This window comes from Physella acuta, unplaced genomic scaffold (assembly GCF_028476545.2).
Source record: "Physella acuta isolate Inbredline_101_S28 unplaced genomic scaffold, ASM2847654v3 ptg000714l, whole genome shotgun sequence".
NCBI lineage: Eukaryota > Metazoa > Mollusca > Gastropoda > Physidae > Physella > Physella acuta.
This window is the reverse complement of record NW_026732232.1, coordinates 271,102-298,710: the sequence shown is the minus strand read 5'-3', so window position 1 is coordinate 298,710 and position 27,609 is coordinate 271,102. Positions and strand designations below refer to the sequence as shown.

The window sequence follows — 27,609 nt, the reverse complement described above, 5'->3', positions numbered from 1 at the left end:
TATAAAAGAATTGTTAAATTTCTTTCTACAATTTTTTTTTGTTTTACTCAAACATAGAATCGATGTAATTAATTCTGGAAAGCATTAGATATGTTATAATAATTGAGGTTGGTAACATATAATATAACAAGGAAGTATAATATGATGATAGATGCACAGGTAATGGGGTATAATGTAAGCTGTGTTGAGGATGTTTATTTGATCCACCTGCGTTCATTAGTCTTTGTGTTGTATTCATACATTTTACCAGTCACTGAAACAATTAGTCATCGTGTTTAATATGCTTCAAAAGTTATTTTTTATACAGTTAACCATAAACCACTCATTCCCCATCAATGTTTCTGTCTATAATTTTTACAGCTTATCATGGCCCATCAGTTCTTACTATGGTTCATCCGTTACCAACAGTGATTTTCAGAGGCTACCATAGTTCTTAATCTTATCAAACAATAAGCATCTGACTCACAAAGAATGAGCCCCCAAACTTTCCAAACCCAACCTACCAAATATGTCACTTCTCTCTTTAGTTTCTGTTACAGAAGTTGTGTACTATTATTTACGTTGCATGCAAGACACAACACAGACTATAGTTTAAAGGCATACACTATTGCTTACACCACACACTATAATAGCCAATCTAATGTATTTCAAAACACCATCTATTGCAGATAATTTTTATAGCATACCATGGTCCATTGCTCTGCCATCAAAGTCTCTGTAATTGACTACGTTAGGAGGTGATAGTTCCTCATTTGTTGTAATGAGCAGTGATCGAGGGGTTTTAGATGAGCGTATTGAAACTGTGTGATGAGATGTTGTTAGCCGAGGCTTGAAGTCCTGTAGAAATTTAAAACAATTACTACTATTTAATCTGCATATTGAAATATAAAATTAATTGCTCATTAATAGTGACATATTTTAACCAGTTACATTAAATATATTAAGACAGAAGCAAAAAGTTTGGTTGTTACAGTAAAAATAAAGTGGGGGTGATTTCCCTTAAACTTTCTCAAATATACTTATATAACACTAGGGGGGATGGCGACTCAAAATATAGACATGATTTTTAATCAATTTTTAATTACTTAAACTTTTAAAAATAGAATATAATCTTAGAGAAAAAAAAAGTGCACCAAGTGAACAGCAAACAATGTGTGTATATAATAGTGCAGTATATAAGTACTTTATAAATGCATATGTACTTATTTTTAGAAATCTGAAAAGCATAAAGTACTACTTCTGTTCAACGGAAGTTGCTCAAAATTTTATAGAAGGCAGAAAATTAGATATGTTATTTATAATTGAAATTTCGTCTATATATCTGAAACAGTAATCAAGTTATAGGCTTTTAAAAAATCAAAAAGTAGAATAAGTTCCACTTCTGGTTACCGGAAATTGCTGAAAAGTTGATACAGAACTATAAATTAAATATAATACTTATATATGAAATTTCATCATTCTAGTTGTAACAGTACTCAAGTTATCATGTTCACAGACACACATCCATTCACATACAAAATGACTCAGTGATGTGTAAAATGTCGATTTTTTAACTTACTCTCTACTTCGTTTTCAAGAAAGTAAAATAAAAAATAAATAAAAAAATATAAACTGATGCTTTTGAAAGAGCTTGAATTTTAAAGATTAAAATTCAATAAACCATGAGTCCTGAAAAAATAACTTACATCTGCAGGCGCAGGGTCTGAAATCAACATGGGTGGGAAAGCAGCTCTGTAAGGCTGACCACCAAAGTCATCAGGAGCTACAAGAAAAAAGTTTTTTTTTGACAGATGATTTACAAATTACAAGCGCACAATAAAGTAAATGTAAGAAAATTAGTTAATTTCACACTTTATGTTTGGTTTAATTCTGATGGTTATAAATATAAACTGTTCACAATTCTTTACATAATTAAAATACTTGGGATGAAATGAGAATCCAAATAAGCAGTTGAAAACAAGTGCAGTTCCCTGGAAAGAATTATATTTGTAGCATACCTCTTTTAGATTCAAAACCAAAGGCTTCAAATGGCCGTTTTGGAGGTTCTTTGACAGGTTCAATTTCCATGATCCGATGCTTTCTATTGTTCTTCTTTGCTGGTCTGCAATCAATTATTTGAAGATTTATTTAACTAAAGCTGTTTTAAAAAAAAAATCTGCTATTAGAGTAACTGAGTTGGTAAAACGGGACAGAACTAAGTTTTGTGTGATAAGAATTCATAAATAATAGCTATTGTATAAGGTAAATGAAAATAGCAAACACATTATAGGTCTACCACCTATGGTAAACGGACAACAACAACTTAAGTTCAGTTAAATAACTTAAAAAGTATGGCAGAAGTGACAAAGCTACATTTACCTAACAAACTAAAACATACAGTATAGGCAATATTTTTAAAATTTAAACCCTCAGCTATTACCTAAATCTCCCATAGCAACAGCAACGTGCAATGAAGTAAATTAGGAGACCAAGCAAACACAATCCAAGTAGACAAGCAATTGCTGTAATTATCTTTCCATAGTCTGTGTCCCACCAACTCGCTGAGGCCTGGTAGTAAGGATTTACACTTTCTATTCTGTAATTATTCCATGCAGTACCTAAACATTCCAAAGAGTTAATAATTCTTGAGGTCAGATGCTATTTACCATGCATACACAAACTGGAAATCATGAAATCTCATTTAAAAAAAAATAATTAAAGAAGTGATAATTTCTTGTCAGATTGGATATTTATTGTGAAAACATTATTAGTAGCACAAAGAAGAAGACATGCTTTTAAAAAATACGTTTATAATGAAAAGCAGTTGCATGGAAGTCTTGTTCTATGCTAAATGCAATGGATTTTTTGTTTATGAATTAGTTTACCAGTTTACAACATAATTAAATCATCTGAACCTTGTATACTAGTGCCAGGGTCCCCCTCAGGGTTTGCAGCCACCAGAGATAAAAATTCATCTTGGGTGAGAAATTGTTTTTCTGTGTTGATGTTGCTCAAGTTGTTGGTAGTATCATCTTTGACCACATACAAGAAGGCATCTACAGGCCTATTGAAAGGTAGTCAAATCAAATGAAAGTCAACTGCAACACAGAGACATACATTTTTTTAAACCTAAGATATGAATTGATAGTTAAATTCATAAACATTAAAGTGTAATGAAATGAGCCGATTTTCATTTATCTAAAAACTTTAAAATTACTGAGTTGCCAAAAGCCTTCGTCTTCCACTGGGAGGAAGCTGTGCCACACCATCATATTCTTGTACACACGTCAGTCGCACCAGGGCAGTGGGATAGGTGTTTCTGACCACAGTCTGAAGGTTGGTCAGAAATGTGCTCAGTTGAGCCAAGAAGCTTTCTCTGTATAAAGATGGCTAGGTTTTAACACAAATACTTATTTTTATCCTTGAGAACTTTGACAATAGCATATTAACATTTTTGAAACCAGCTGTAGATGAAAATATTTACCTGCTTATCTTGAGCCTAAAAGTAACAACATGGTTATTTGGCACATAAGAATCTACCCTAACTTTAGCAGGTGATGTAGCTGTTTTGATAGGATTTCCTGCATCACTGGCCTGAATGTCCAGTGAGTAAGTGGTGTCTGCCTCAGCTATACTGGACAGACTCACTTTACCTGAAAATTCAAAGAGGACATATAAACATCTATGTTATTTTAATTTGTTTATATTCTTGGCCTCATAACTGATTTGACACAGGATTTGTACAGCTTTCTGAAAATGAAATTCCAGATTTTCCCCAGAAAATTTGGAAAAAATCCAGACTTTTAGATAATGATGATTTTTTATATGATGCTGCAAGATCTCTACTCTCCTTATAATTACATTTATTTTAGGCTATTTAGCTAATGTTTATAATTAACTTTCACCAGCCAAATGCCAGAAAATAACTTTTCTTATGCTGCTTATTTCTCCCCCCCCCCTACACACACAGTTATTAAAAATAATTGATTAGCATGAAACTATTTTTGTTTCCAACATTAAACTAATGATATATATTAAATGATTACTAAAATAGTAGTCCTATGAATTGAGCCTAAAAGTGAGAGTTAATTACTTTAAAAAGAATAATAATAAAGTAGTTTACTAATTTAGGCCTGCTCATGTGAATATTCTAGGCTTATTCAACCTAGATCCAGTAAATAGTGTTTTGGAAATAATAGGGTTCTTCAATTTTTCCTCAAGCTAAGAAGTATCAAACACATACTTAGGGTCACAGTGAGTTCACACAAGTAGATGTCAGAGACTGTTGTTACAAATTAATTTGAGGTTTCAAAATTAAATGGAAAGCATTAGGAAAATTGTAGAGTATATAAATTATACCTAGACTACGACTCACACGCCTTCCACATAATTTTTGTTATGACTGCTTGTCTGCAAACTCAGACAAACATAATGAAAATAAAGGGTAAAATCAAGAGGTCGACATTTTCAGGTGAGATCCTTCTTTTATTAAATAGCAATTTTAAATATCAGTTACACGTTCACAGCTGACAAAAAAGCCTGTGGTATAACAATCCCCTCCTCTCCCAATGATGTACTAACTGAGTGGAAAGTATCATAACATTGTGATTTGTGTAGCCCTGAGCAAGGGTCACATGGGTGGGGGAGGGGGGGGGAAGGAGTAAATTAACTAAAAAATAGTCCTTTTTTATGTCGGAAAATATGGAGGACTTTGAGGAAAAGTTTTGTTTCAAAAACCTGAATCCAGACTTTTTGCAGTTAAAAAAAAACCCAGCCCAAAAACTAGAGATTTTCCAGACTTTTTAAAGTCTGAAATTCACATTTCTAAATTCCAGACTTTTTCTAGACTTTTTGTAAACCCTGTAGAAAAATAGTTTAATTAGATTGAATAGTATTTTTTAAAATATTGTTAACAATGACTGAAATGTTTACTACCTGTGCTTGAGTTTACAGTAAACAAATAGTTGTAAAGTGAGGTCTGTAGGGAGTAAGAGATCAAGCCATTATTGCCAGAGTCAGCATCTGTGGCTGTTACTGTTGTGATGGTGCTCTCACAGTCACCACTATAGGCTACTTCAGTGTTGTAAAATGTTGGACTGGAGAAGAAATAAACATCAGTCACTGTGATATTTAAATGATGTTCCACTCTTGTGTTGGCTAATGATGTTAAGTAAAAGTAAAAGATAAAAAAATAAAATAATTTTACTGACCTAAAGACAGGGCTATTATCATTGGTGTCTAATATTGTTATTGTTACAGTTGTTGTCCCAGTTAAAGATGGGGTCCCACCATCTGTTGCTACCACGACACATGTTATTTTTTGTATAGTCTCATAGTCAATGGAAGTTTTTGGTGTGATCACACCAGTTGATGAAGAAATCTGAGAACAAAAACAAAGTTGTTAAATGTGGTGGAGACCCAAAGGTCTGATTTATAATTTTAACCATATTAACAGAAGCAATAAATTGTGTAGTTTGACCAACCTGAAGATAAGTGTTAGCATTAGCCCCATCCAACAGAACTGTATTGATGCTGTAAGTGATGGCAGCATTGGTGTTGATATCAGCATCAGTGGCTGACACCTTGAGTATAGAAGTTGATGTGGCACTGTTCTCATTAACACTACCACTGTAAGATGTCTTGGTGAAGATGGGGGCATTATCATTCAGGTCATCAATGTAGACAGTAACAACAGTGTAGGATGTTCTGGACAGTGGTGTCCCTGAATCTACCACCTGCAAAAACAGCATGCAGTATTTGTACATAAATGTACAAGGTATACTTGAAGTAGTGATTTTTATATTTAGGCTAGATGAAAATTTGCCAGAGAAGTTACTCAGACTGATACTACACCATTCACTGCAACTGACACTTTTTTTTAACTTACTTTAGTGAAATAGTATTTATCTAAATGCTTTATACAAGCTATATAGAATTTAATTTTTTTTAAAGCAATGTCCAAATGAGTTAGAAAATCAAACTAGGAGAGCAAAGAAAAATTAATTGACTCATAGGATGGGGATTTACAAACGGTCAAATATAAAAAGAATATTTTGAATATAAAAGTTTTGGAAAAAATCATGTAGCATGGGGTCCACAATTTTTGAGAATATCATATAAAAATAACACATTAAAACAATATTAGTATATAAATTTAGTAAGAGTAATTTAAAAATAGCTTCAATAAAAACAGAATGGATTTTGGATAAGGAAAGCTTAGCTTTAAATAGTCAACTACAATGACGTGAATTTTTGAAATAAACATATTTTGAAATGAAATTATCTTTTACCTTGACCGAAATGCTATAAGTAGACATTGTTTCCCTATCTAAAGCAGCTGTGGTCACAGTTATGGCTCCTGTAGAGCCACTGATGGCAAAATGAGAAGATGTTCCCAGTGTGAAGGTGTCAAAACTGTAGGTCAAGGCTCCATTAACACCTGAGTCAGCATCTGTTGCTGTGACTGTTCCAACTGCTGTGCCTGTGTTGGAGTTTTCATTCACATTAAAAGTGTAAGCAGCAAGGGAGAATACTGGGTCATTATCATTCACATCTGTTATTGTAATGACAGCATCTATTTGATCAGACAGAGATGGTGTCCCCTTGTCACTGACACGAATTGTTATTGTGTAAGTTGCTGTGGTTTCTCTGTCTAAAGCAGCTGCTACCTGAGAAAAGAAAAATACGCATTTAATAAAAGCAATAAAAGTAAAAACTGAATTTATTCTTAGGTTGTGCCCCATCCAGTGCCATCTTCTTTTTTTTTATTATTTCGGAAACTGCTTTCATTTCCTAGTAGTGTTGGAGATAGTGTTGGGCCAGTGCACACCTTTTATCCTTTGCAAGTACTTAGTTTGGAAATAGTCCAGTGATCTTCTGGTAGCAGTTGTTACTTTCCAGCATTTGCTGCCATACAGAAGGAGGCTAAGGACATTACTATTGAAAAGTGTGAATTAGGTCTTGCAGGTCTTTCTTCAATCGCCATGTTTTTTGCAATGCCTTGTTTGGCTTTAGAGATGCGTGTTTTAATTTCAGCTGTGCAGTCTCCTTCATAATTGACTATACTGCCTAGATATGTGAAATCTTTTACTTCCGCTACTCGTGTGTTGTTTATTTTAATAGGTCCTTGACTAGATGTATTTTGCTGCATAACTTTGGTTTGGTTAATGTATAGTTTCAGTCCAACTCCATTTGTATAAAAAATAAATCTTTTAAATATTTCTTGCAGATTTTTTGAGAACTGAGAGTTATGTCAGTTGCAAAAATTGGGTCCTCTAGGATAGTTGTTAGTGTTCATCTGATGCCTCTCACTTTTTATGTAGTTTTTGTCATTAGCCAATCAATTACACATGCTTATATGACTCCTGTCTGAACCATAAATTATTTTCTGAAAAAGGGTGCAGCTCTTCTAAAAATGCTTGCAGGGGGAGCGACTGCTCTTTCTGCACCCCCATGAATATGCCATTATTCTAAACGGACTCACCTGAGGTCAGTGGCGTAGCGAGATCAGGTGTCACCCGGTGCGGCAATTAATGGTGTCACCCCCAGAGCCGTAGCAACACTTCCCGGGGACAAACTTTCAATTTTCGAATTGCACCCCCCCCCACTGTCAAACTTTTGATTTCCACTCCCCCCCCCTCAAACTTTCGATTTGCACCTCTTAAAACACTCACTTTTCTCTATATATTTTGCTATTTTTGCCTTGGTGCCCCCCCCCCCCCCCAATGGTGCGGTCTGCACTCCCCGCCCTCATTACGCCTCTGCCTGAGGTCAAATAACTCACCTATAATCTACAATGACTCAAGCAAGGTTAAAACTCTCACCTATATTCTATAGTGACTCACCTGAACTCTTCCAGTAGAATCAATTTTAAAAGCTGAGCCTGTATTGCCTGCTGTGATGGAGTAGGTCAATTGTCCATTTTGATTAGCATCTAGGTCAGTGGCAGTGACGGTCAGCACCAAGGTGTTGATGACAGAGTTTTCAAGGACAGAGACAGAATAAGTGCCAGTGATGACAGGGGGGTTATCATTTATGTCATCAACTATAATAGTCAGGGTAGCTGTAGACGTTTGAATAATGGGATCACTTGAAGTACTTTGGTCAATGACTTGGATGTAAATCACATGGCTGGAAATAAGATTATGTTAGTTATAAAAAAAAAGAATAATTGTTAGTGATAAAGTCTCATGCCATGTTGGGTTTATGTTATTCATTTTAAAGTTTCTGACTTTCTTACACTATTTATCTTAGTGAAACATTTTTAAATTATATATTTGTATTTTGATGCTTAAACAGTAAAGCTATTAGTTACTGAACCAACCTTGATAATGTTTCTCTGTCTAGTGTTGCCTTAGTTGTTACATCTCCATTGGCTGAATTCACCTGAAATTATTTGACAAAAATTATTTAATAAAACTGTTTTAGAGTGGTGCAAGAGAAAGGTTTATAAAAAAGAAATTCTACCTGAAAGTAAGAATTGGCTGTTGCTAGACTAAAGCTGCCAATGGCAGTGTCAATGTCACTAGCATAATAAGACAGTACACTGGCTCCAACTAAACTGTTTTCTGACAAGATAACAGCAAAGTCTGCTGGCACAATGCTTGGTTTATTGTCATTCATGTTTTCCACCAAGATTTTCACTAGACCAGTGGATGTAAAAGATGGACTCCCACCATCAGTTGCTGTCACACTCAGGAAAAATACCTAAAATAGACAGGTGATTTTGTCACTCTAAATATGATAGCAGATACAAATACTTTGTCTTTATTAAGAAATAAAAAAACAACTTTAATTTTATTAACAAGTTATTACATTATTATGCACTAAAAGGTAGAAAATAAATGAAATTCTTTAAATATATAATAATGAACCACTATTTAAGTAACTGAAAAGAAAAGTGTTGGCCACTCATAACATTTTAGTATTTAATAAAGATATTCAATATATATCCAGACTTTCATTTTTGTTATTGAAATAGTGGTTCATTTTTTTTTTTTTACATTAAACAAAAATTATTTATTTTCTACTTTTTAGTTATATAAAAACTTGTTAATAATACATTTTTAATTAATTACTATATTTTTCCCTAGTTAAATGTTTAATAGGCCTACTACTATTAAGGATTGCTGACCAACTGAACACAAATAATGTGCATAAAATATTGCCGAAAATTAGTACTTAATATTGAAGAATTTGAATTAGTTCTTTAAAAAATTAATTAAACATCCGGTGGATATCAATGAGTTAACAAAAATCCTTCCATCATTATGGTTGACATGGAAAAAAGTCATGTTTTTGTCCATTTTCCTTCATAGCGGCCATAAAAAATTGAAGCTAGAAATTTTTAAAAATTTAATATTTATAAATCAATGAAATAAATTTGCAATATTTTTTTTCTGTTCCATGCAACATTTCTTTTTATTTTCATGTAGTATAAATTATAAACTCAAGTTTTGCTTTTGTATTACAAATATTTAATGGCTGTACAGAAAATCTTTGATATGGTACTCTTCTGAAAATCCCACTTTATACCCAAAACAATGACATGCAAAGTTTTTAATTTAAAAATTCTTGTTTAGTTACTGAAAATACTAAAATTGTTAAATACAATAAATCTTCAGTAAATCAGACAAAAACTAAACATGTTTTTATAACATATTTATTTTAATAACACTGACATTATTTAAAAAAATATTTAATGGGGCTATTGACTAATTTTGAGGCCAACATACCTTAAAAGCTTCATAGTCTATGGTAGCAGCAGTAGAGACCACTCCAGTAGAGCTGTCAATGTTGAAGTAAGTCAGGCCACTGCCTCCAAGTTTGGTAAAACTGATGGCCCCATTTACTCCAGAATCTGATCAAACAAAACATATACCATAGAAAAAAAGTTAGTAAAAAAAGTAATCTTACTATATTATTTAAATTAGCATAATAATTAAAATAACATTTGAACTGCCAAACTAATTATTACCTTTGTCTGTGGCAACAACTTTTCCAACAGATGTGCCAGAGGCAACATTTTCCTTGATGCTGAAAATAAACATGGTCAGACTAAACTGTGGGACATGGTCATTGATGTCTGTCAGCACAATGCTCAGTGACACAGTGGATGTAGCAGCAGATGCCCCAGCACCATCTGTAGCTCTGATGACCATTGCATAGGTGTTGGGTGTTGTGTCATAGTCCAGCTGGGATCCAACAAAGACCTCGCCAGAGCTGGCATCAATAACAAACTCATTGTTAGTCACACCACTTGCTATACTGTAAGTGATTATACCATCCACACCTGCATCTAGATCTGGTGAGTTTTAAAGAGAACAAACATTTTAAAAAGGTTTGCCAAAATTTAAAATGAGTATTTTAAATAAATTAAACTAATGAATTCCTAACAGCTTCACCCTGAACAAGATTTTGTATCTTTTTCTCATTACAAGATTCCTTTAACCTAAATTTATTTAAAATAGATCACAAATAAGAAACAAAGAAATTGTATTGTATCTACCAGTTGCAACAGCTTTAAAGACTAATGTCCCAACTGAAGTGTCTTCTGGGATATTTTTTACTGCATCTGCTGTGGTCATTAGAGGTGCCTGGTCATTAGCTGGCAGAACATTAATCAAGACACGTCCAGTAGATTTAAGAGAAGGGCTTCCACCATCAGCCACTTGAACAATCAGTTCATAGGAAGTTGTTGTTTCATAGTCCAGCTGGTCAACTAATGTTACATCATTGCCTGTAATAATGATAAAGTGTTTTTTACTGTCAGAGAGATGTTAGTTATGGTAGCAAGCACTAAAGATATTTTCATGATATCAATCAAAAATATAACATTATTAGCTTTACATCATTTAATAAAAAAATGCACCAACCAGAAATGGAAAACTTGTTTTCACTGTTGCCTGAGATTATTGTTATAGTTGTGGCAGCATTTGTTCCTGCATCATCATCATGAACTGTTAAAGTTTTCAATACAGCTGCTGGACTAAAGGGAGCTGACTCTAAAACATTTATTGTGTACACAGATGGGTTAAACAAGGGGCTGTTGTCATTCACATCTGTTATTGTTAAATACACTGTAGCATCAGCTGAGGAATTTAAAAAAAATGATGAATAACACCCACAAGCTGAATTATAATACATTTGAAAATATAGACAGTAATATTCCTAAACAGGAGAGGAATAGGCAATCTACATTACAACTGCATGTTCTGATGATACAAAGTCTATCAGCTAATACTGTCCTAAATATAAAGAATGATGCATAGTCAAGAGACAATAATTGAACACCATTGGATATCTGTATAACACATTCACTAGTGTGGTAGTGATAAACACAAAAGACACTTGATTGTCCAATTATCACAACTCTGCTAAAAGCTTACAAACTGAATTGGTACCAAATGTATTGTTTTTCATTCCATTGGACTATACTGGCAAGGTCAAGATACAAATCATGACAAATCGGCTACCCATGACCTCTTCATTTGATACGCGAAGAGAAATATCTGGTGCTGCTTCAAGAAACTAAAACAACATGGGAGGCAACAGTCATGGGTTTTAAGTCCAAATTGATTGGCTTAAAGTAAGAGACCAGAGATTACATCTCAGGGAGAGAACTTTCACTTCACTGATCAGCTACTATCCATTCTCAATCTGGGTAACCTCCAGAAAGTAAGGTGCTGACTACTCTAATAGGTGCTTAGAGCTTAGATAAAAATCAACAAGCAGATTTTAAGCACCATGAAATAGTTTTATTTGTGCTACCGATGATACACCATGGTTTTCACATGGGAAAACTGATTCTCCAATCAAGACATCTTGATACAAGCCAACCCCCTTAGTGCTCAAGAAATGATAACCCAGAGAAGACTGTGTTGGCTGGGTCAAATCTGTCATATGGCTGATAGCCAAATCCCAAAACACATCCTCCGTTGGGAATTACCAATGGTACAAGACCCAGGGGACGACCCCTACTGAATAACAGAGGTGCCTGCAAACAGAACCTAGGGCAAGCTGACAAAATTAAACACATGTGGGAGCAGAACAAGAAATAGCATTGTGGAGGCATACTATGTGGACTGGCATCCTCATCGCTAAAGGAAAAAGGGCAGAAGTTGCCACTGAGGGGACAAAAAGGAAAATATTCAGATTTGGCATGATCAGTTACATCAGAGCCAGCTCCAAAAGACAATGATAACATCATAATCTCTGGGCACACACCCATTGTCTCACAAGCCAAAAGGATCCATAACAATAATACATTGAAATGTCAAATAATTAATTGTCTAATGGATCCCATCAATGATAAAGCGCTTGAAAAATTTAATTTTTCTCATTAATTGTGTAAGGTTAAGTAGTAGTAAATTCATATAAAGGAATTTATAAAAATGATGTTTTGAGGCAAAATCTCAATATATGGAAAAGTTGAATTATTCAGATTAAAATGACGATTAGACAGACAATTGGGCCTACACTGTTTAAATACTCCATTTGACAGACAATAGCATAATATATACTTACCACTTTTTTCATTTCCTGAACCCGATTCATCATCTTTTGCCCTTAGAGTGAGGGTATATGTAGCTTTAGCCTCTCTGTCCAGTGAACTGACCACCTCGATAACACCAGTGGACTCATCAACAGCAAATTGTTGTTGTGTGTCTCCAGCAACAATGCTGTATATGACTGTCCCTTGTTTCAAGCCCATGTCTGAATCAGTGGCTGAGACTTTGCCTATTGATGTACCTATGAAAGCAAATTGAATTAATCTCATATTAGACATGTTTTGTTCCATAAGCTTTTATTCCATATTGTTTACTTGCTTAGTTGTTTACCAAGAGCTGTGTCCTCAGCAATACTGTAGGGTCCATAGGTGGCTGAGGAGGTGAACACTGGTGGAAATTCATTCACAGGCTGGACATTTACTCTTACACTGATTGTTGTTGTCTTTGCTGGTGACCCTTGGTCACTGACAATGATCACAATGTCATGAACTGTTTGAGTTTCATAGTCCATAGCTGAACTGAGTGATAGTTTTCCTGAGGAATAAAGTGATGATCAATGCTGGTATTGAAAACAACTGTGTGTATATGTTAGGTTAATATATTTTGTTTAGGTAGAATAAGAAAGTAACCAGTAAGTAATCTACAAGAAAATACCTGTGCTAGTATCTATTGATATTGATGAATCACTGGTAGACATGGAGTAGAGAAGAGTAGGAGTGGCCACTGTGTCCTGGTAGATTAAAAAAAGTTTTCTGGTAATTCTAGGTTTACTCATACATCCCATATGGACCTACACACAAGTATAAAACAACTATACAGTAATTTATTAACTTACAAGATCAGAACAGGTTGGTGTGTACAATATTCCTGAGCTAACTCCCTCATTTACACTGACAAATATTAATTTATTAACTTACAAGATCAGAACAGGTTGGTGTGTACAATATTCCTGAGCTAGCTCCCTCATTTACACTGACAAACATTAATTCATTAACTTACAAGATCAGAACAGGTTGGTGTGTACAATATTCCTGAGCTAGCTCCCTCATTTACACTGACAAATATTAATTTATTAACTTACAAGATCAGAACAGGTTGGTGTGTACAATATTCCTGAGCTAACTCCCTCATTTACACTGACAGCTGCTGTTTGGTCACTGCACACAGGACTGTTGTCATTTACATCACCAACACTAACAGTTAATGTTGTAGTGGATGATCTCCCTCCTGAATCTTCAACTTTAAGAGTTAGAGAATAAGAGCTTGTAGTTTCATGATCCAATAATCCTTGTAGCTGAAGACAAGAATAAAAAACTGGTTACTTTTTTTTATGAGCTTTAGACTTCATCAAAATCGTAACCCTTTACAGTCCATTATGGCAAAACATGCCTGCATTTTTTCTTGTGTGATAGTCCCATACGCTTAAAAACGCCTGACCTGTCTATCTCACTTTTTCACTATTATGTTTGATGCTGCTTTTTGAAAATAAAAACATTTATTGCACGGTAACGAAATGTAATGCACAATAATTGGCATGCCTTTTTTTCTCTGTTAATTATATTTTGCTTGAAAATTTTAATTAATTAATTCCTTTCTTTGGCTGTGAAAAAAATCTGAATGTGTATTTGTTATTAGGGGTCTATCAAACCTTTATCAATCCAGAAGATGCATCTATCATAAATTTGGCAGCAGAATTTCCTGCAGTGATGGAAAAAACTCTGATAGAGTCATAAGTATCAGCATCAGTGGTAGCAAGAGTTTTAACAGAGTCTCCTATTGATGAGGATTCAGACATTGTCACAGTGTATGGACCAGCTGGACTAAACTGTGGGTCAGCTTCATTTACATCTGTAACTGTAACCTGGGGGTGGGACATTAACAGATATTTGGAAAAAATTGTTACCAGACATGGTTTTTATAGTTGAAATATTACATGGTACATGGTTGTAACAAGTGCACAAAAATTCCTAGGCAACAGACTATAATATTAGTATCTTAAACATCTATCATAGTTTAAGTTTTATAACTAACAATCAGGCATTCTGTAATCTAAAAGAACAAAAAAACTATAAATTTTGTTTTAAAAAATTCTTGAATAGCGGATCACTCTGTAAAGTGCTTAGCCTATTAATTACTGTTTTTTTTCCAGTTTGTGATGCATTTTTTCTACAATCCAGGTTGAATAATGAAAATTAAGTAACTGGTATAGTGGCAGATTTACTTTTTTTTTATTATAAAGGCAGGAACAAAAGTCAAGCAAATAAGGTACAGTGGTAATATCTAAAGAACAATTTCTCACCTGAACTCTAGTAATTGCTGACTGAATGCCATCTGATGCAGTGATGACCAGAACATAAGACCTAGTTGTTTCATAATCAATGTTAGCACTAGCTGATGTTGAGACAACCCCTGCTGTATCTATTGTAAAGTAGCTGTTGGTATCACCTGGTAAATAAATTAATCACAGAGTTTGTACAACAGTAGAGAAACAAAGGAAAAATTCAGCGGGTCAGTATGTTATGGCAGCAAAAATAATTGATCCAGTACCTGATGTAATGCTGTAGGAAACAGTTCCAACGGTTTCTGTGTCTGTGCATGAGACTGTAGTCACTGATGTGCTGATAGAATTTTCTGCTATGGTAGATGTGTACAGGGATGATGCACACACTGGAGGCTTGTCATTGACATCTGTCACTGACACTGTCAGTGTGCCAGTCACACTTAGTGATGGGGTACCTTTATCCTAATGTTTATGAAAAGTAGGTTTCCATATGTCTTGTGTACTTTTTAATGACTTTGTCAATTTATTTAAATGTATATAATGTAACACCACATTTACAGGTGTGACATGTATTATATACACATCTAGAAAAAGAAATTTGCAACAAGTTATGTCACAGAATTTGTATACTTACTTGCTGCAAGTTTTTTTCTAGGCATATATAGAATATATGATGCAAGTGTTAATGTGGTGTAAGAGAAATTAAAAGCCAGTTTTACAATATATGATTAAACCTACCTGGAATCAAGTATCTAAAAAAATGTAATAAAAATGTCCTACTTTAACAGTGATGACAAGAGTATACAAGTTAGTTGTCTCATAGTCCAGCTTGTCCTGAAGAACAACATAGCCATTTACTGGGTCAATGTAAAACTTGTTGCCTGTGTTGCCACTTGTTATATCATACACCAGTTCCTCTAGATAAACAAACACTGTTAGCCATTCAGAACAAATTTAGGGTTTTAAAAACTCTTAACAATGTGGTGTTCCATGATGTAGATATGATAACTTGTTTTGTAATTTTATTTCATGAATATTTGTTATTACAGTAAACTTATATTTATTATATAATAATGAAGGTTTACACAGTGAAAACTATATTTTATTTGATTATATCCAAAATGTAATTTGACTGAATAGAAATAAGAAAAAAGTTAATTTACTATTAACACCACTATCTTGGTCTGTAGCCACAACAGTTTGTACAGTTGTTCCAATAGCTGAGTTTTCTGGCACACTTGCACTTGTCAAAGATGTAAATGTTGGAGCATTGTCATTAACATCTGAGGATATTCAAGAGTTAAGAATTCAAATTGCATTTTACCATAATATTTAACAAATGAGATAACTACAGTCTGAAATTATTCCAGTATTTACCTAAAATAGTGACAAGCACCGTGGCAGTGAAAGTGAGTTTAGACAAAGTAGACTTGTCAATGACATGAACAATTATTGTTTCTGATGCTGATGTTTCTCTGTCAAATGTGGCTCCTGATTTTACTGTGATGGCTCCAGCAGAATCCACAACAAACAAGCTTGAGCCTGATACTGGGATCAAAATTAAAAAAAATTAGTTCATAAAGTATTACATTGTTTTATTTCATAGTGTGTAAACTAAAAACATAATTAGTTTTAGCTAAAACACCTCTTTTATTTTTGTTTTACTGTAAAAAAAAACAACATATTTTTCTATTTTTCCTTGAATATGAACTGTGACCACTTACTAATTGTGTAAGTTAAAGCATTGTTTAGGTTAGCTGGATCAAGATCATCATCATGACAAACCAAGGTGGCCACAGATGTTCCAGAAGTGGAAGATTCCAGGATAGAAGTAGAGTACAAACTGGCAGAGCAGTATGGTTTATTGTCATTCACATCATTTATATTGACTGAAAGTTTAGTTTAAAAAAGTTACTTACAATGGTTAGTATATAACAGTAAGCATAAAAACCTTTTAAAATCAAAACAAATTCAAAAGAATTAAAGTATCAAATTAATTTGTAAAACATAAACAAACAAAAATTGTGGCTAAAGGGAAAGAAACCTGTAAGAATGAGTGAGCCAGATTTGGATGGTGTCCCCTTGTCTACAGCCTGTACAGTGAGAGTGTATGAAGTATGTAGTTCTCTGTTTAAGTCACCAGACACAGTAATAACACCAGTGGAGGAATCAATGGTAAAGGGTCCTGAAAATATTTTTTTAGTTCAAGTAAATTAACATTTTGTACTTCACAATATAAATCATGACTTATGGGTAGTTATTAAACATGTCCCACCCCTATTAAAAACTGAACATACAAAAAAACAAAAACAAACCTGTATCTATGCTGTAAACAACAACACCATCATTCCCTTTATCACTGTCTGTAGCTGAGACCTGGATATATTTAATACTTGCTGTTTTAGCTGACATAAAGTTATGGTCAATTAAAAACATACTCCTTACAAAGATTGACATATAACTATTTGTAATGAAAAGTGCTAGTCTTTAAAGTACCTTTCAAACAATTACAATTTTAAAAAGTTAAACAAATACTGACTGTAGCAAGAGTGGTTCCTAAGTCCACATTTTCATTGATTGACTTTGTATCTGAGGCAGGTGAAAAAACTGGATCATATTCATTAACAGGTGTGACACTGATAACATAGTTGGCTGTGACAGAATGTGACCCATCACTAGCTTGGATTACCAGGTTGTATGAGGTCACAGTTTCATAATCCAAGGCTGCTGTAGTTTTTACAGCTCCTGTGTTGTCAATGCTGGTTTCAGATTAGGAAAAAAATAAATTAGATAATTTTTACATCTTTAGTTTCATCTGCTTTATCTTCAAAATGTATATGTCACATTGTATTGGCTCTGTTCTAAAATATATGATTCTATCACAGACTTTTTCAATGGAATCCAACAAGATATTCACTATATTTTTAAGACAACTTAGAGAACTAAAAAAAAAAATACAAATTATTTGACTTGGCAAAGTACTGGAGTAAAATTTAAAAAAAAAACTGTTTTATTTTATAAACTATTTTAAAATGGTGGTTTCAACATACAATTACAATCCCTAATGTGGATGAACATCTTGTCACCTCATAGCTATATAACTGTATAAATTGTGTAATAAGTATAATTTGTGTATTGGAAAAACACAATAATGCATATTTGAACAATCATGATTATATAAATATTCATTGATGAATCTATTTTTTAAAGTAAAGTTCTCTAAATATTAGTTTAATTATTTTGCTTGTTCATTGAAACAGAGACAAAAGTTGAGGAGGAATAATGGTGAACAATTTACAAAAAGAGACGTTGGATTCACTAGTGGCTTTACTCATATTGGAAGCTTAAACATTAAGGTTAAATACAAATTAAGATTACTACAAATACAGGTGATATTTGCTTATTATATATATGATGTCTGATTAAGATGTTTAAATTTTTTTTAAAAAGACTGATTTCAAGATTAAAATATTATGAGGCCCTTAAAAAAATAAATGCAATAATTAGAAAACCAAGTATAAAATGGTCAAATTACCTCCATACAGCACCTGTGTTACCACTGGTGATTGTGTATGTTATGGTGTGGTATGCTGCAGTGGTGTCTCCATCTGTAGCAGTTACAGGTGTCACTGCTGTTCCTGTTGAGACACTCTCCGCCGGTGAGGCTGAATAAGTCCTTGGGTTGAAAACTGGCCTGTGATAGAAATGTTTAAGGAAATTATCCTGAACTGATGAGAAAAATTCATACATATATATATATATATATATATATATATATATATATATATATATATATATATATATATATATATATATATATATATATATATATACATATATATATACATATATATATATATACATACTGTTTTTATTTTATATATGTATATATAAAATAAATAAATATTATATTTATAAATATATATAAGATAAATATAAATACATAAAATAAATATATTTTATATAATATATATAAATATAGCATAAATATTACATATATATATACTATATTTATAAAAAAATATATAAAATATATATATTTAAACATATATATATATATATATATATATATATATATATATATATATATATATATATATATGAATGGACATAAATAGCTAGATGCATATTCTACAGGCTTGAATTCAATAAGAAAATATGAAACTTTTCAGTGAGTAATTTTATGTTCTAAAAAACTACCTCACCACCCCATGCACCTATGTGATTTCACTTAAAATGTCTTCTGTCATAAAATCTACTTTTATAGGACTATTATAAGTTTTAAAACCAAAAAATATACAACTTCTCTTACATTGTCTTCTGTCATAAAATCTACTTTTATAGGACTATTATAAGTTTTAAAAACCCCAAAATATACCACATGTCATTGACATCCGTTACGGTGACTGTGAGAGTCTGAGATGCTGTGCGTACAGTAGGATTGGCTGAATCTTTGACATAGATGATCATGTTGTAAGTGGCACCAACAGTTTCATAATCAGGAGCATTTGTCTTCAGTGATATTTCACCAGATGCTGTGTTTGTAATATGTATTAAATTATGTATTAAATTAACTGAAATGTAATATATATTTTTTATTTTACCATAAATATTATATATAGCAATAGCTAAACAGTACAAATCAACATTTAAACAAACCTTTTATCAAATATAGTTTAAATATATTCTATATTGATGGTGATCCAAGGTAAAATTAAGAATTCAAAGAAAATTTTAAAAGAAACAAATTTAGTTAATAGTACAAAATTTGCATTAATTAACACGTTGACTTACAAGAAACCTGGAAATAAGTTGTATCTGAGAGCAAGTAGGTGAGTACATCTGTTGGTCCATCATTACTTTTGGCATCAACAGTGTACAAGACACTGCTGCTGGCTACTTGGTTTTCAGCCACAGTGAATGTGAATGGTCCATTTATTGTTGGGTCATTGTCATTCAGGTCAGTGACATATAAAATTATGGTCACTGTTGTACTCTTTACTGGACTTCCATTATCAGACACCTAATAAATATTTATAAAAACAATTTAAACCTACTTTTTCTAAATTAATGAGTGCATGTTTAACCTTAAGTAAAACATGAAATGAAAGGGTTAAATTGTTTTCAAATTCTGTCCTGTTTGCTTGGTGCCACAATGACATCTAAATATTTCTGGATTACATCAGTCTGTGTTATAGCGTGCAGGTAGTGTATTATTTTGGGAATTTTAAATTAAAGAATGACTGTGACAGAGCATGAACCATGGTGATATAGGGTTGTAAGTGTAAAAATTGAAAAGTTAGTCAGTCTTGTCTTGGTTGTGAAAAAGTAAGATTATAGATGAAAAATAATCTTGTCTAGTAGCCTTTCGTATTTTGGAGATTTGATCATCATATGATCTAAACAAATAAGAAAAGACTGTTGAGCCTTTGCCTCAATTAAATTGCATCTATAACTGTGGTGACCTAAGTGGTTCAAGGTCTACATAGTATTTATATTTAAATGGCAGTAGTGGTGCAGCAACTCTCTTACTATTGATAAGGTGGGTAAGTCAAATAACCAACACCTACATTGTAAAACTGTCCACTACATTTTACTGACCAAAGCAAATGTGCAGAGAGTAAACAAAACAGGTTTAACTTAAGCACAATGGTATAGGGTTGAATGCTTTACATTCTAAATCAGAGTGAAGTGGACACTAGGGGGAATTCTTCCAGAAGAGTGAAGGAAGACCACAAATGGGTAAGATAGATGAGTTTAGGGCTAAAAAGTTACCTTTATTAATATTGTGTACTGTGTTCCAGTTTCATAATCTAATGCTGTTGACACTGTGACCAAACCCGCTGACACAGTAGGGGATATTGTGCTTGGAGTGGTGCTGTATTTCATTTATAATTATTAAGAGATAACTATTATAAACAGTTTAATAAACTAGTTGTGACTTAATTCATTTATTAATAAAGATAAAAAATGTAAAAGTACCCAGTACTTTTTAGGAAAATGTTAAAGTTGAAGACATCCTAACAAACAGCTAAAATTCAAAAGCAATAATCAGAAATCTGGATATTATAAACATTTTATTGGTAAATAACCGGGGCCTCACCTGATGTGTTGGTAAGCAAGAGTTGTACCAGCATCATCATCCTGACAGTTGAGTGTTGCAATGTTGGTCTGTCCTTCTGTTACATGCACAACCATTGTGCTGGTACACAGTGGGGCATTGTCATTCACATCATTAACAGTGATGGTCACAGTACATGTTGCTGACCTAGCTGGACTACCAGAATCTGCAGACAGATAATTATCTCATTAGTCATTTTTTATATTGTTTTTCAACATTGTTTCTTATCACATTCTATAATTTTAAGTTAAACCAAAAATGTAGTTAATTATTAAAATTGTATCCTAATCATAATATTACAGCTGAAAATATAATAAAAAAAAAACATGTAGCTAGTTAGATTATTCAAAATGTTTTATTAAGATACAGTTAGAAATATTAAATTAAAAAACAACACATTGTTGACACTGTTTTCACCTGTGGCCTTGACATAAAACACAAATGATGTATCCCCTTGGTCAAAGTCTAAATTTTGTGACAGACGTACTTCAGCCACATTGCCATTTTGTGTCAGGTAGAATTTGGTTTGGGGACTTACAAATGTGAGAGTTACTTGCCCATCTTGTCCTATATCAGCATCAGTTGCTGTCAGCTGTAGGAGAGGAAACAATATCAGGGCAGAAATTTTAAAAATGTTATGAAACTAATTTTAAAAAATAACTTAACAAGAATACATACAAAATAATCATGAAAGAATTTTATGCCCTTAAAACAGTAGTCTTATAGTTTTTATAGGTGTTATAGAATTTCAATTTTTAAAAATACCTGAAACATATAATCACGCTAATAAGTTATTTTAAAAAGATTTAAGTAAAATTAATTCAAACAAAAAAACTCAGCCATACCAACACAATGACATCTCCTATTGCATACTGGTTTTCATTAACAACTTGTGTAACAGTGGATGAAGCAAAGGTTGGGTCATACTGGTTGACTGCAGTAACAGTAACTATGACAACAGCTGAGCCAGTTAGGGCACCAGCCAAGCCTTTGTTATCTGATAATTTCAATTTTTTTCTCAGTTAACACCAAACAAATATAACATTGCAAAATGAATTTTTAAAACTGTAAACTTTATCATCCCCATCTACTCCCTAAAACTGATAAAGAGGCCCATAATGTATGCTACTTTACCTGTAGCTGTGACCAGAAGAGTGTATTTTGTTGTCCCAGAGTCCGCTGTCAGATCCACATTGTTTGTAATTACTCCAGTTGTTGAGTCTATTGTAAACTTTGAACTGCCAGCTAGGGGAGAGAATTGGTTGAATACTGTACAAAGCTATAAAAACATAATCAAATATTTTTCTATTCTAAAAAAAAAACATACTAAAAGTGAAAAATTGGAAGAAAAGTAGAATATCTAAACACACCAGCATCTGTTTAAAAACTTTACTAACAGATCTGTTGATTAAATATTATTTTATTAATAGATCCGTTTCCTTCCATTAAACAATTTAATCATTGAATATCTTAAAGAACTATGCAGTATGTAAAATAAATCAATGTAAACATACATAATGCAAATGAAAACTTCCCATAATCTGTGGCAGGATCATCAGCATCTGTTGCTGACACTGTCTGAACTGTGGTTCCAGTTGTGATGGTCTCAGGTAGAGATACACTATCAATACAAGTATTTTTAGGTACCAATCAAAATATATCATATATTAGATTTTTTAAAATAAGCTCATCTTGAAATAATGAAAACAATAGATTGCAAACAGCTTTACAGGTACACAACTTTTGGACAGGTTAGAAAGATTCAACAGAAATAAGGGCTAAACATTAAAAAAAAATTTGCCCATTTTTATATTAATTCTTTTGCTGGACAAACATAAATATAAGGATCATACCATACCTTATTATAATTGATCAACAGAAAAAAATCAAACAGAGTAAAAAACTAAGGAAAGTTTTACAGCTTCAGAGCTCTTGTCCATTTGTCTATTCACTGATCTTAGCTTTTCACACAGGTATTATGATATACCAAAGTTACCTGTACGTGCTCTGAGAAAACTTAGGTGTGTTGTCATTACTGTCAGTGACAGTAACAATCACTGTTGATGTGCCAGAACTTGATGTGCCACCATCAGAAGCAATGACCACAAGAGTGTATAGGGCAGTGGTTTCTCTGTCCAGCTGCTCAACTACAGAAATCTGAAAGATATTTTGTCACAATTTATGTAATCTGATTTACTTTCAAATGTTTTTACTAATTAAACTGTTGTTTTCATTACAATTTTAATCTATTTTATGGGAAAAATGAATACCTAACATAGTTAATAAAGTACTCAATCAATAATTGCTACTTAGTTTTAGCCCACATGTCTAGGGCCTAATTGCACAAAAGTAGTAACTAATTTTTGAAACAGATTAAAGTTTTTAGAATATAAGTTATTTAGTTTTTTAGCATCAAAAAAGTTTTATTTCATGTAGGATTGTAATTAGTACAAGAGAGTAACAAATTGAATGTAAGAATCAAAGTCTAATAAGAAACAATAGACATTACACCTGGAATGCAGGGAAACTTAAGTGAGAGTAAGACATGGAAAACAGTCTACTCTAATCATAGTTATGCCATTAAGTTCACAGAATTTCTTTACCTTTCCATTGTCCTGATCAATAAAAAACTGTGGGTATGTCAGTTGGAATGAGTACTTCACTTGACCATAGAGATCTGTGTTAGGGTCTGGATCTATTGCTGTAACTTGCAGGATGACAGTTGACAGAGAGGTGGCTTCACTGGTACTCACCTGGTAGGGAACTAATGATGGTGGAAAAAACTCATTAGTTAACTAAAGAAAGTAATTAATTAATGAAACAATTAAATGAAAGTTAAGATAATTTTAATGGTTATTAGTTAGACTGTTTTTAATGTAAGCCCCTGATACAACATATGGATCCTTTCCCATTTGTTACTTACCGTAACTAAATTTAATCATGTTTCACTTAACCCAAAAGATCAGATCAGAAGTATTGCTTGACTAAAGCATATCTTCAATCATAAGTAAATAAATCTTAAATTAATAGTTAAATAGATATTAATGAGAGAAAAGCTAACCATTTTGAAATACAGGAGGCCCATCATTAACACTGCCTACAATAATAGTTCCAGTAATTTGTAAATCATGGGAGGCAACTGAGTCAGATGCAGTGATGACTAGGTTATAGCTCTGTGCTGCACTAAAGTCCAGCTTAGACTTAAGTTCTAAAGTGTTGGAGTTCATCTGAAAGTTTTATACAGCTATAGTTAAAGTGGTGAACACACATTTCTAAACAGTTTTATGTATTTAAGTAAATCACCATCTAAGTATAAGAAAGTTAATAATAGTATATAGCTGTTTAAATATTTTCTTTTTTATATAATAAATCTCTACAAAGTAAATATGTGAAAAAGTTCACTTTAAAAAGAGTGCTGTCCCCTGTTGTTAAGCTGTATGTTAAGATAGTACTGGCATCCCTGTCTGAACAAGCAAAAGTCTGGACTGAAAAACCTGCTGGCTTGTTTTCCATAACAGTTATTAAAAATGGATTGGGGCTGCATGTTGGCTTCTCATCGTTGATATCATTTAGTTGGACAGATACAGTTACTGTTGCAGAGTTAGCTCCCCCTCTTTCTTTGGCCTGTTAGAAAATAATAAATTCAATTTTATGAATTTGTGCAAATAAAACCCCACTGCACATTTGTTCTAATTAGCATTAAATAATTTTTTTGTTTGTTTCTATGTAGTAAAGCAAAGACTAGCTTAGAAATAATATAGAATCAATATTAGATTAAGGTACAGTGTGAGAGAGAGAGAGAGAGAGAGATGTACAAAAAAGTTTCGTGATAGGAAGGGAATAGTGAAATGTCTGTCTTACCTGAATGGTCAAACTGTATGACTGGATGAGTTCATAGTCCAAAAGTTTTCTAGTAGTGATCCGGCCATTGCTGACATCAATAGTAAATTGCTGGTTGGTGTCCCCACCAATGATGCTGTACTGTGGATCTCCAAAGATGGGATCTGTGCCATCAGGGTCTGTAGCTGTGACAGCTGGGGAACATTTGATGTTTTACTAACACATTGATTAAGATCATTTTTTCAAGAAAGTAATAAAATTGCTCAAAGTTTCAGGGAAGTACCTATAATAAGAGACCCAATGGCAACTGTCTCATTAACTGTGACAGTGGATACAGCTGAAAATGTGGGACCTCCATCATTGATATTGACAACAGTGATAAACACAGAGACAGTTGAAGTTTTTACAGGGGTGCCATGATCTTCTACTGTGATGGTCAAAGTGTGGGATGTGACACTCTCATAGTCCAGGGCAGCTATGGATAGAAACAGCTTCAGTTAAAGAGATACTTTTCCTAACATTAAAATAATTAAATTTTGGAGTTAAATATATATATTGTAATTATCCATGAAAAATAGAATGACATACTGTATAATGGTAGTTTCTAAGTGAAGTGAACAACTGTCTAATGTCAGTTTTCCATTGAAGTAAATAACTTACAGTCTAATGTTAGTTTGCCATTGAAGTAAATAACTTACTGTCTAATGTCAGTTTGCCATTGAAGCAAATAACTAACTGTCTAATGTCAGATTGCGATTGAAGGAAATAACTTACCGTCTAATGTTAGTTTGCCATTGAAGCAAAGAACTTACTGTCTAATGTCAGTTTGCCAATGAAGCAAATAACTAACTGTCTAATGTCAGTTTGCCAATGAAGCAAAGAACTTACTGTCTAATGTTAGTTTGCCAGATGCCAGGGAGAATTGTGTACTTGGAGCTTGGTTGAGTGTGTAGACTGGAGTTTGGGTATCTTCATCAGTACAGCCCAAGTTGTTGATCAGTGTTTGGGAGGCTAAACAAAACATTTGAGGCTTATTCATTTTGATATCAATTACACAAATAAAGTTAGGAATTGTTGTTATATAGTTGAGACTTACCACTGCTTACTTGCTGAATAAACAAGAGAAAACTATATATTCTTTTAACAGTTAGTCATTAAAAACCTAACACATTGATATTAAGTATACTAGTTAATTTTAAAATATCAAAACAGTTTTTAAAAACTTTAAATTTAATCTTTTATAACATTGTCTAACAGATTTTCTGTAACTTGTGTTATTCTATTCTACTCATGAACACATGTTTAAAAACAACAACATAAAAGCCTACCTATTCCCTCATTGATATTAAATGAGTAGGTGTACTGTGTGCATACAGGGGCTTTGTCATTTGCATCTGTCACTACCACTGTCACTGTGCCAGTACCCTAGTAAAATTAATAACAAAACAGCATGCAGTGATTTTAAACTTACATAACGACAGCCAATACAAAGTGAATAATGTTTTTTGTAGGCTTCTTAATATCACAAGTTTAGTGTTTTACTATTTCTTTCACTTGTGACATGTAAAAAAATGTAAGCATTTAGTCCTATGTAGAGCATCAACATACCGCCAGACCTCCACCATCAGTAGCAACAATAACCAGCACATATTGCTTATCACCAGTTGGTAAAGATTCATAATCCAGAGCTGACTTTAGATTTATCTTCCCTGTTGCAGAGTCAACAGCAAATAAGGAAGTTCCTGAGTTGGTCACTAGAGAAACAAAAGTTTAATTTAGCATAAGTATTTAATCTGGTTTCTTTATATGGGACATACAGGGATACCTTAAATCCTATATTTACCTGACACTATGCTATAGGACACAATGTTGTGTGGACTTGCATCACTGTCTGTAGCTGTGTAAGTTGTGATTGGGTTTGACACAGTTCCTTCTGCCACTGACACAGATAGTGGTGTTGCAGGGAAAGCTGGGGTAAACTCATTCACTGGCAGCAGCTGGACATGGACTTTGACCGTCTGTGTGTGGGTTCCATCAGAGACTGTCACGTCCACATCATAGGATGTAGTGCCTGAGTCATAGTCAACAACTGAAGAGAGAAAATTTTATCAGTAAACAGGTGGGGAGAGAGGAAATTCTATCAGTAGACAACAAGTGGGGGGGGGGGGGGGAATTATATCAGTCAACCTTAGTTGTAGGAAATTATATCAGAAGACAGTGAGAGAGAGAAAATTATATATATATATGGGGAGAGAAAAGTATATCAGTAAACAGGTGGGGAGAGAGGAAATTCTATCAGTAGACAACAAGTGGGGGGAAATTATATCAGTCAACAATAGTTGTAGGAAATTATATCAGAAGACAGTGAGAGAGAGAAAATTGTATCAGTAAACAACAGATGGTGAGAGAGAAAAATTTGTTTGAACACATTAGTCTAACTAAATGAGAGATTGTTGCACCTTGAATATAATTATCTGTATGTAAATAAACCGTATGTCAACAGAGTTGAAATATTGTTTACCTGATTGTAATTCCATTTTGTTTTGGTTTGGTGAAGCAGGGAAATAGAATGGTGTACTAACACTGTAAGTGAGTGTGTCTGTTGAGTCAGCATCAGTGCAGGACATGTTCAACACCTAAACAAATAATAGAAAACAAATAAACATTTTGAATTATATCTCTTATATACAACAAGTTTTTTGTTTTAATTAAAGAAATAAAAAATTTAAAAATTTATTCACAAATTTGAATTACTTTGCTGTACAAACATAACATATCTTGTACCATAATTTGTGCTTTTATGTCTACTTTATTTAAGCAATATATTAGATATAATATGATTCATCATAGATGCTAATCTAGCCAATTGAATGTGATAT

At 33.0% G+C, this 27,609-nt stretch overlaps 1 protein-coding gene across 1 annotated transcript; it reads right to left on the bottom strand.

Moving 5' to 3' along the window:
• LOC131949777 (cadherin-23-like) lies at positions 1–27,517 on the bottom strand. Its single transcript, XM_059311725.1, has 54 exons — positions 27,485–27,517; positions 27,252–27,366; positions 26,574–26,819; positions 26,339–26,484; positions 26,059–26,155; positions 25,619–25,741; positions 25,014–25,205; positions 24,752–24,924; positions 24,293–24,514; positions 23,952–24,117; positions 23,494–23,654; positions 22,887–23,047; positions 22,405–22,511; positions 22,025–22,135; positions 21,736–21,887; positions 21,308–21,482; positions 20,873–21,056; positions 20,545–20,647; positions 19,564–19,792; positions 19,148–19,304; positions 18,305–18,463; positions 17,309–17,528; positions 17,085–17,145; positions 16,814–16,954; positions 16,494–16,658; positions 16,147–16,317; positions 15,933–16,052; positions 15,550–15,686; positions 15,036–15,231; positions 14,788–14,933; positions 14,137–14,349; positions 13,570–13,782; positions 13,143–13,218; positions 12,819–13,022; positions 12,505–12,729; positions 10,854–11,069; positions 10,487–10,717; positions 9,956–10,282; positions 9,714–9,838; positions 8,446–8,685; positions 8,303–8,364; positions 7,824–8,109; positions 6,270–6,647; positions 5,463–5,714; positions 5,190–5,359; positions 4,915–5,075; positions 3,464–3,632; positions 3,197–3,355; positions 2,895–3,043; positions 2,420–2,597; positions 1,998–2,101; positions 1,686–1,762; positions 687–837; positions 1–253 (listed from the first exon to the last, which is right to left on the bottom strand). The coding sequence occupies exons 1-54, from the start codon at positions 27,515–27,517 to the stop codon at positions 195–197; spliced, it is 8,994 nt and encodes a 2,997-aa protein (XP_059167708.1). The 3' UTR covers positions 1–194.
• Positions 27,518–27,609: the final 92 nt, after the last annotated feature.

Bases quoted from the DNA above. Each gene is read 5' to 3' on its own strand.
- LOC131949777 (XM_059311725.1), bottom strand. From the start codon at position 27,517: ATGGTACAAGATATGTTATGTTTGTACAGCAAA. The intron at 23,048-23,493 runs GTAAAGAAATTC...AATATCTTTCAG, and splicing joins TTGATCAGGACAATGGAAAG to ATTTCTGTAGTTGAGCAGCT. The intron at 14,350-14,787 runs GTGAGAAATTGT...TCCCACCCCCAG, and splicing joins CAGCAATTACTAGAGTTCAG to GTTACAGTTACAGATGTAAA.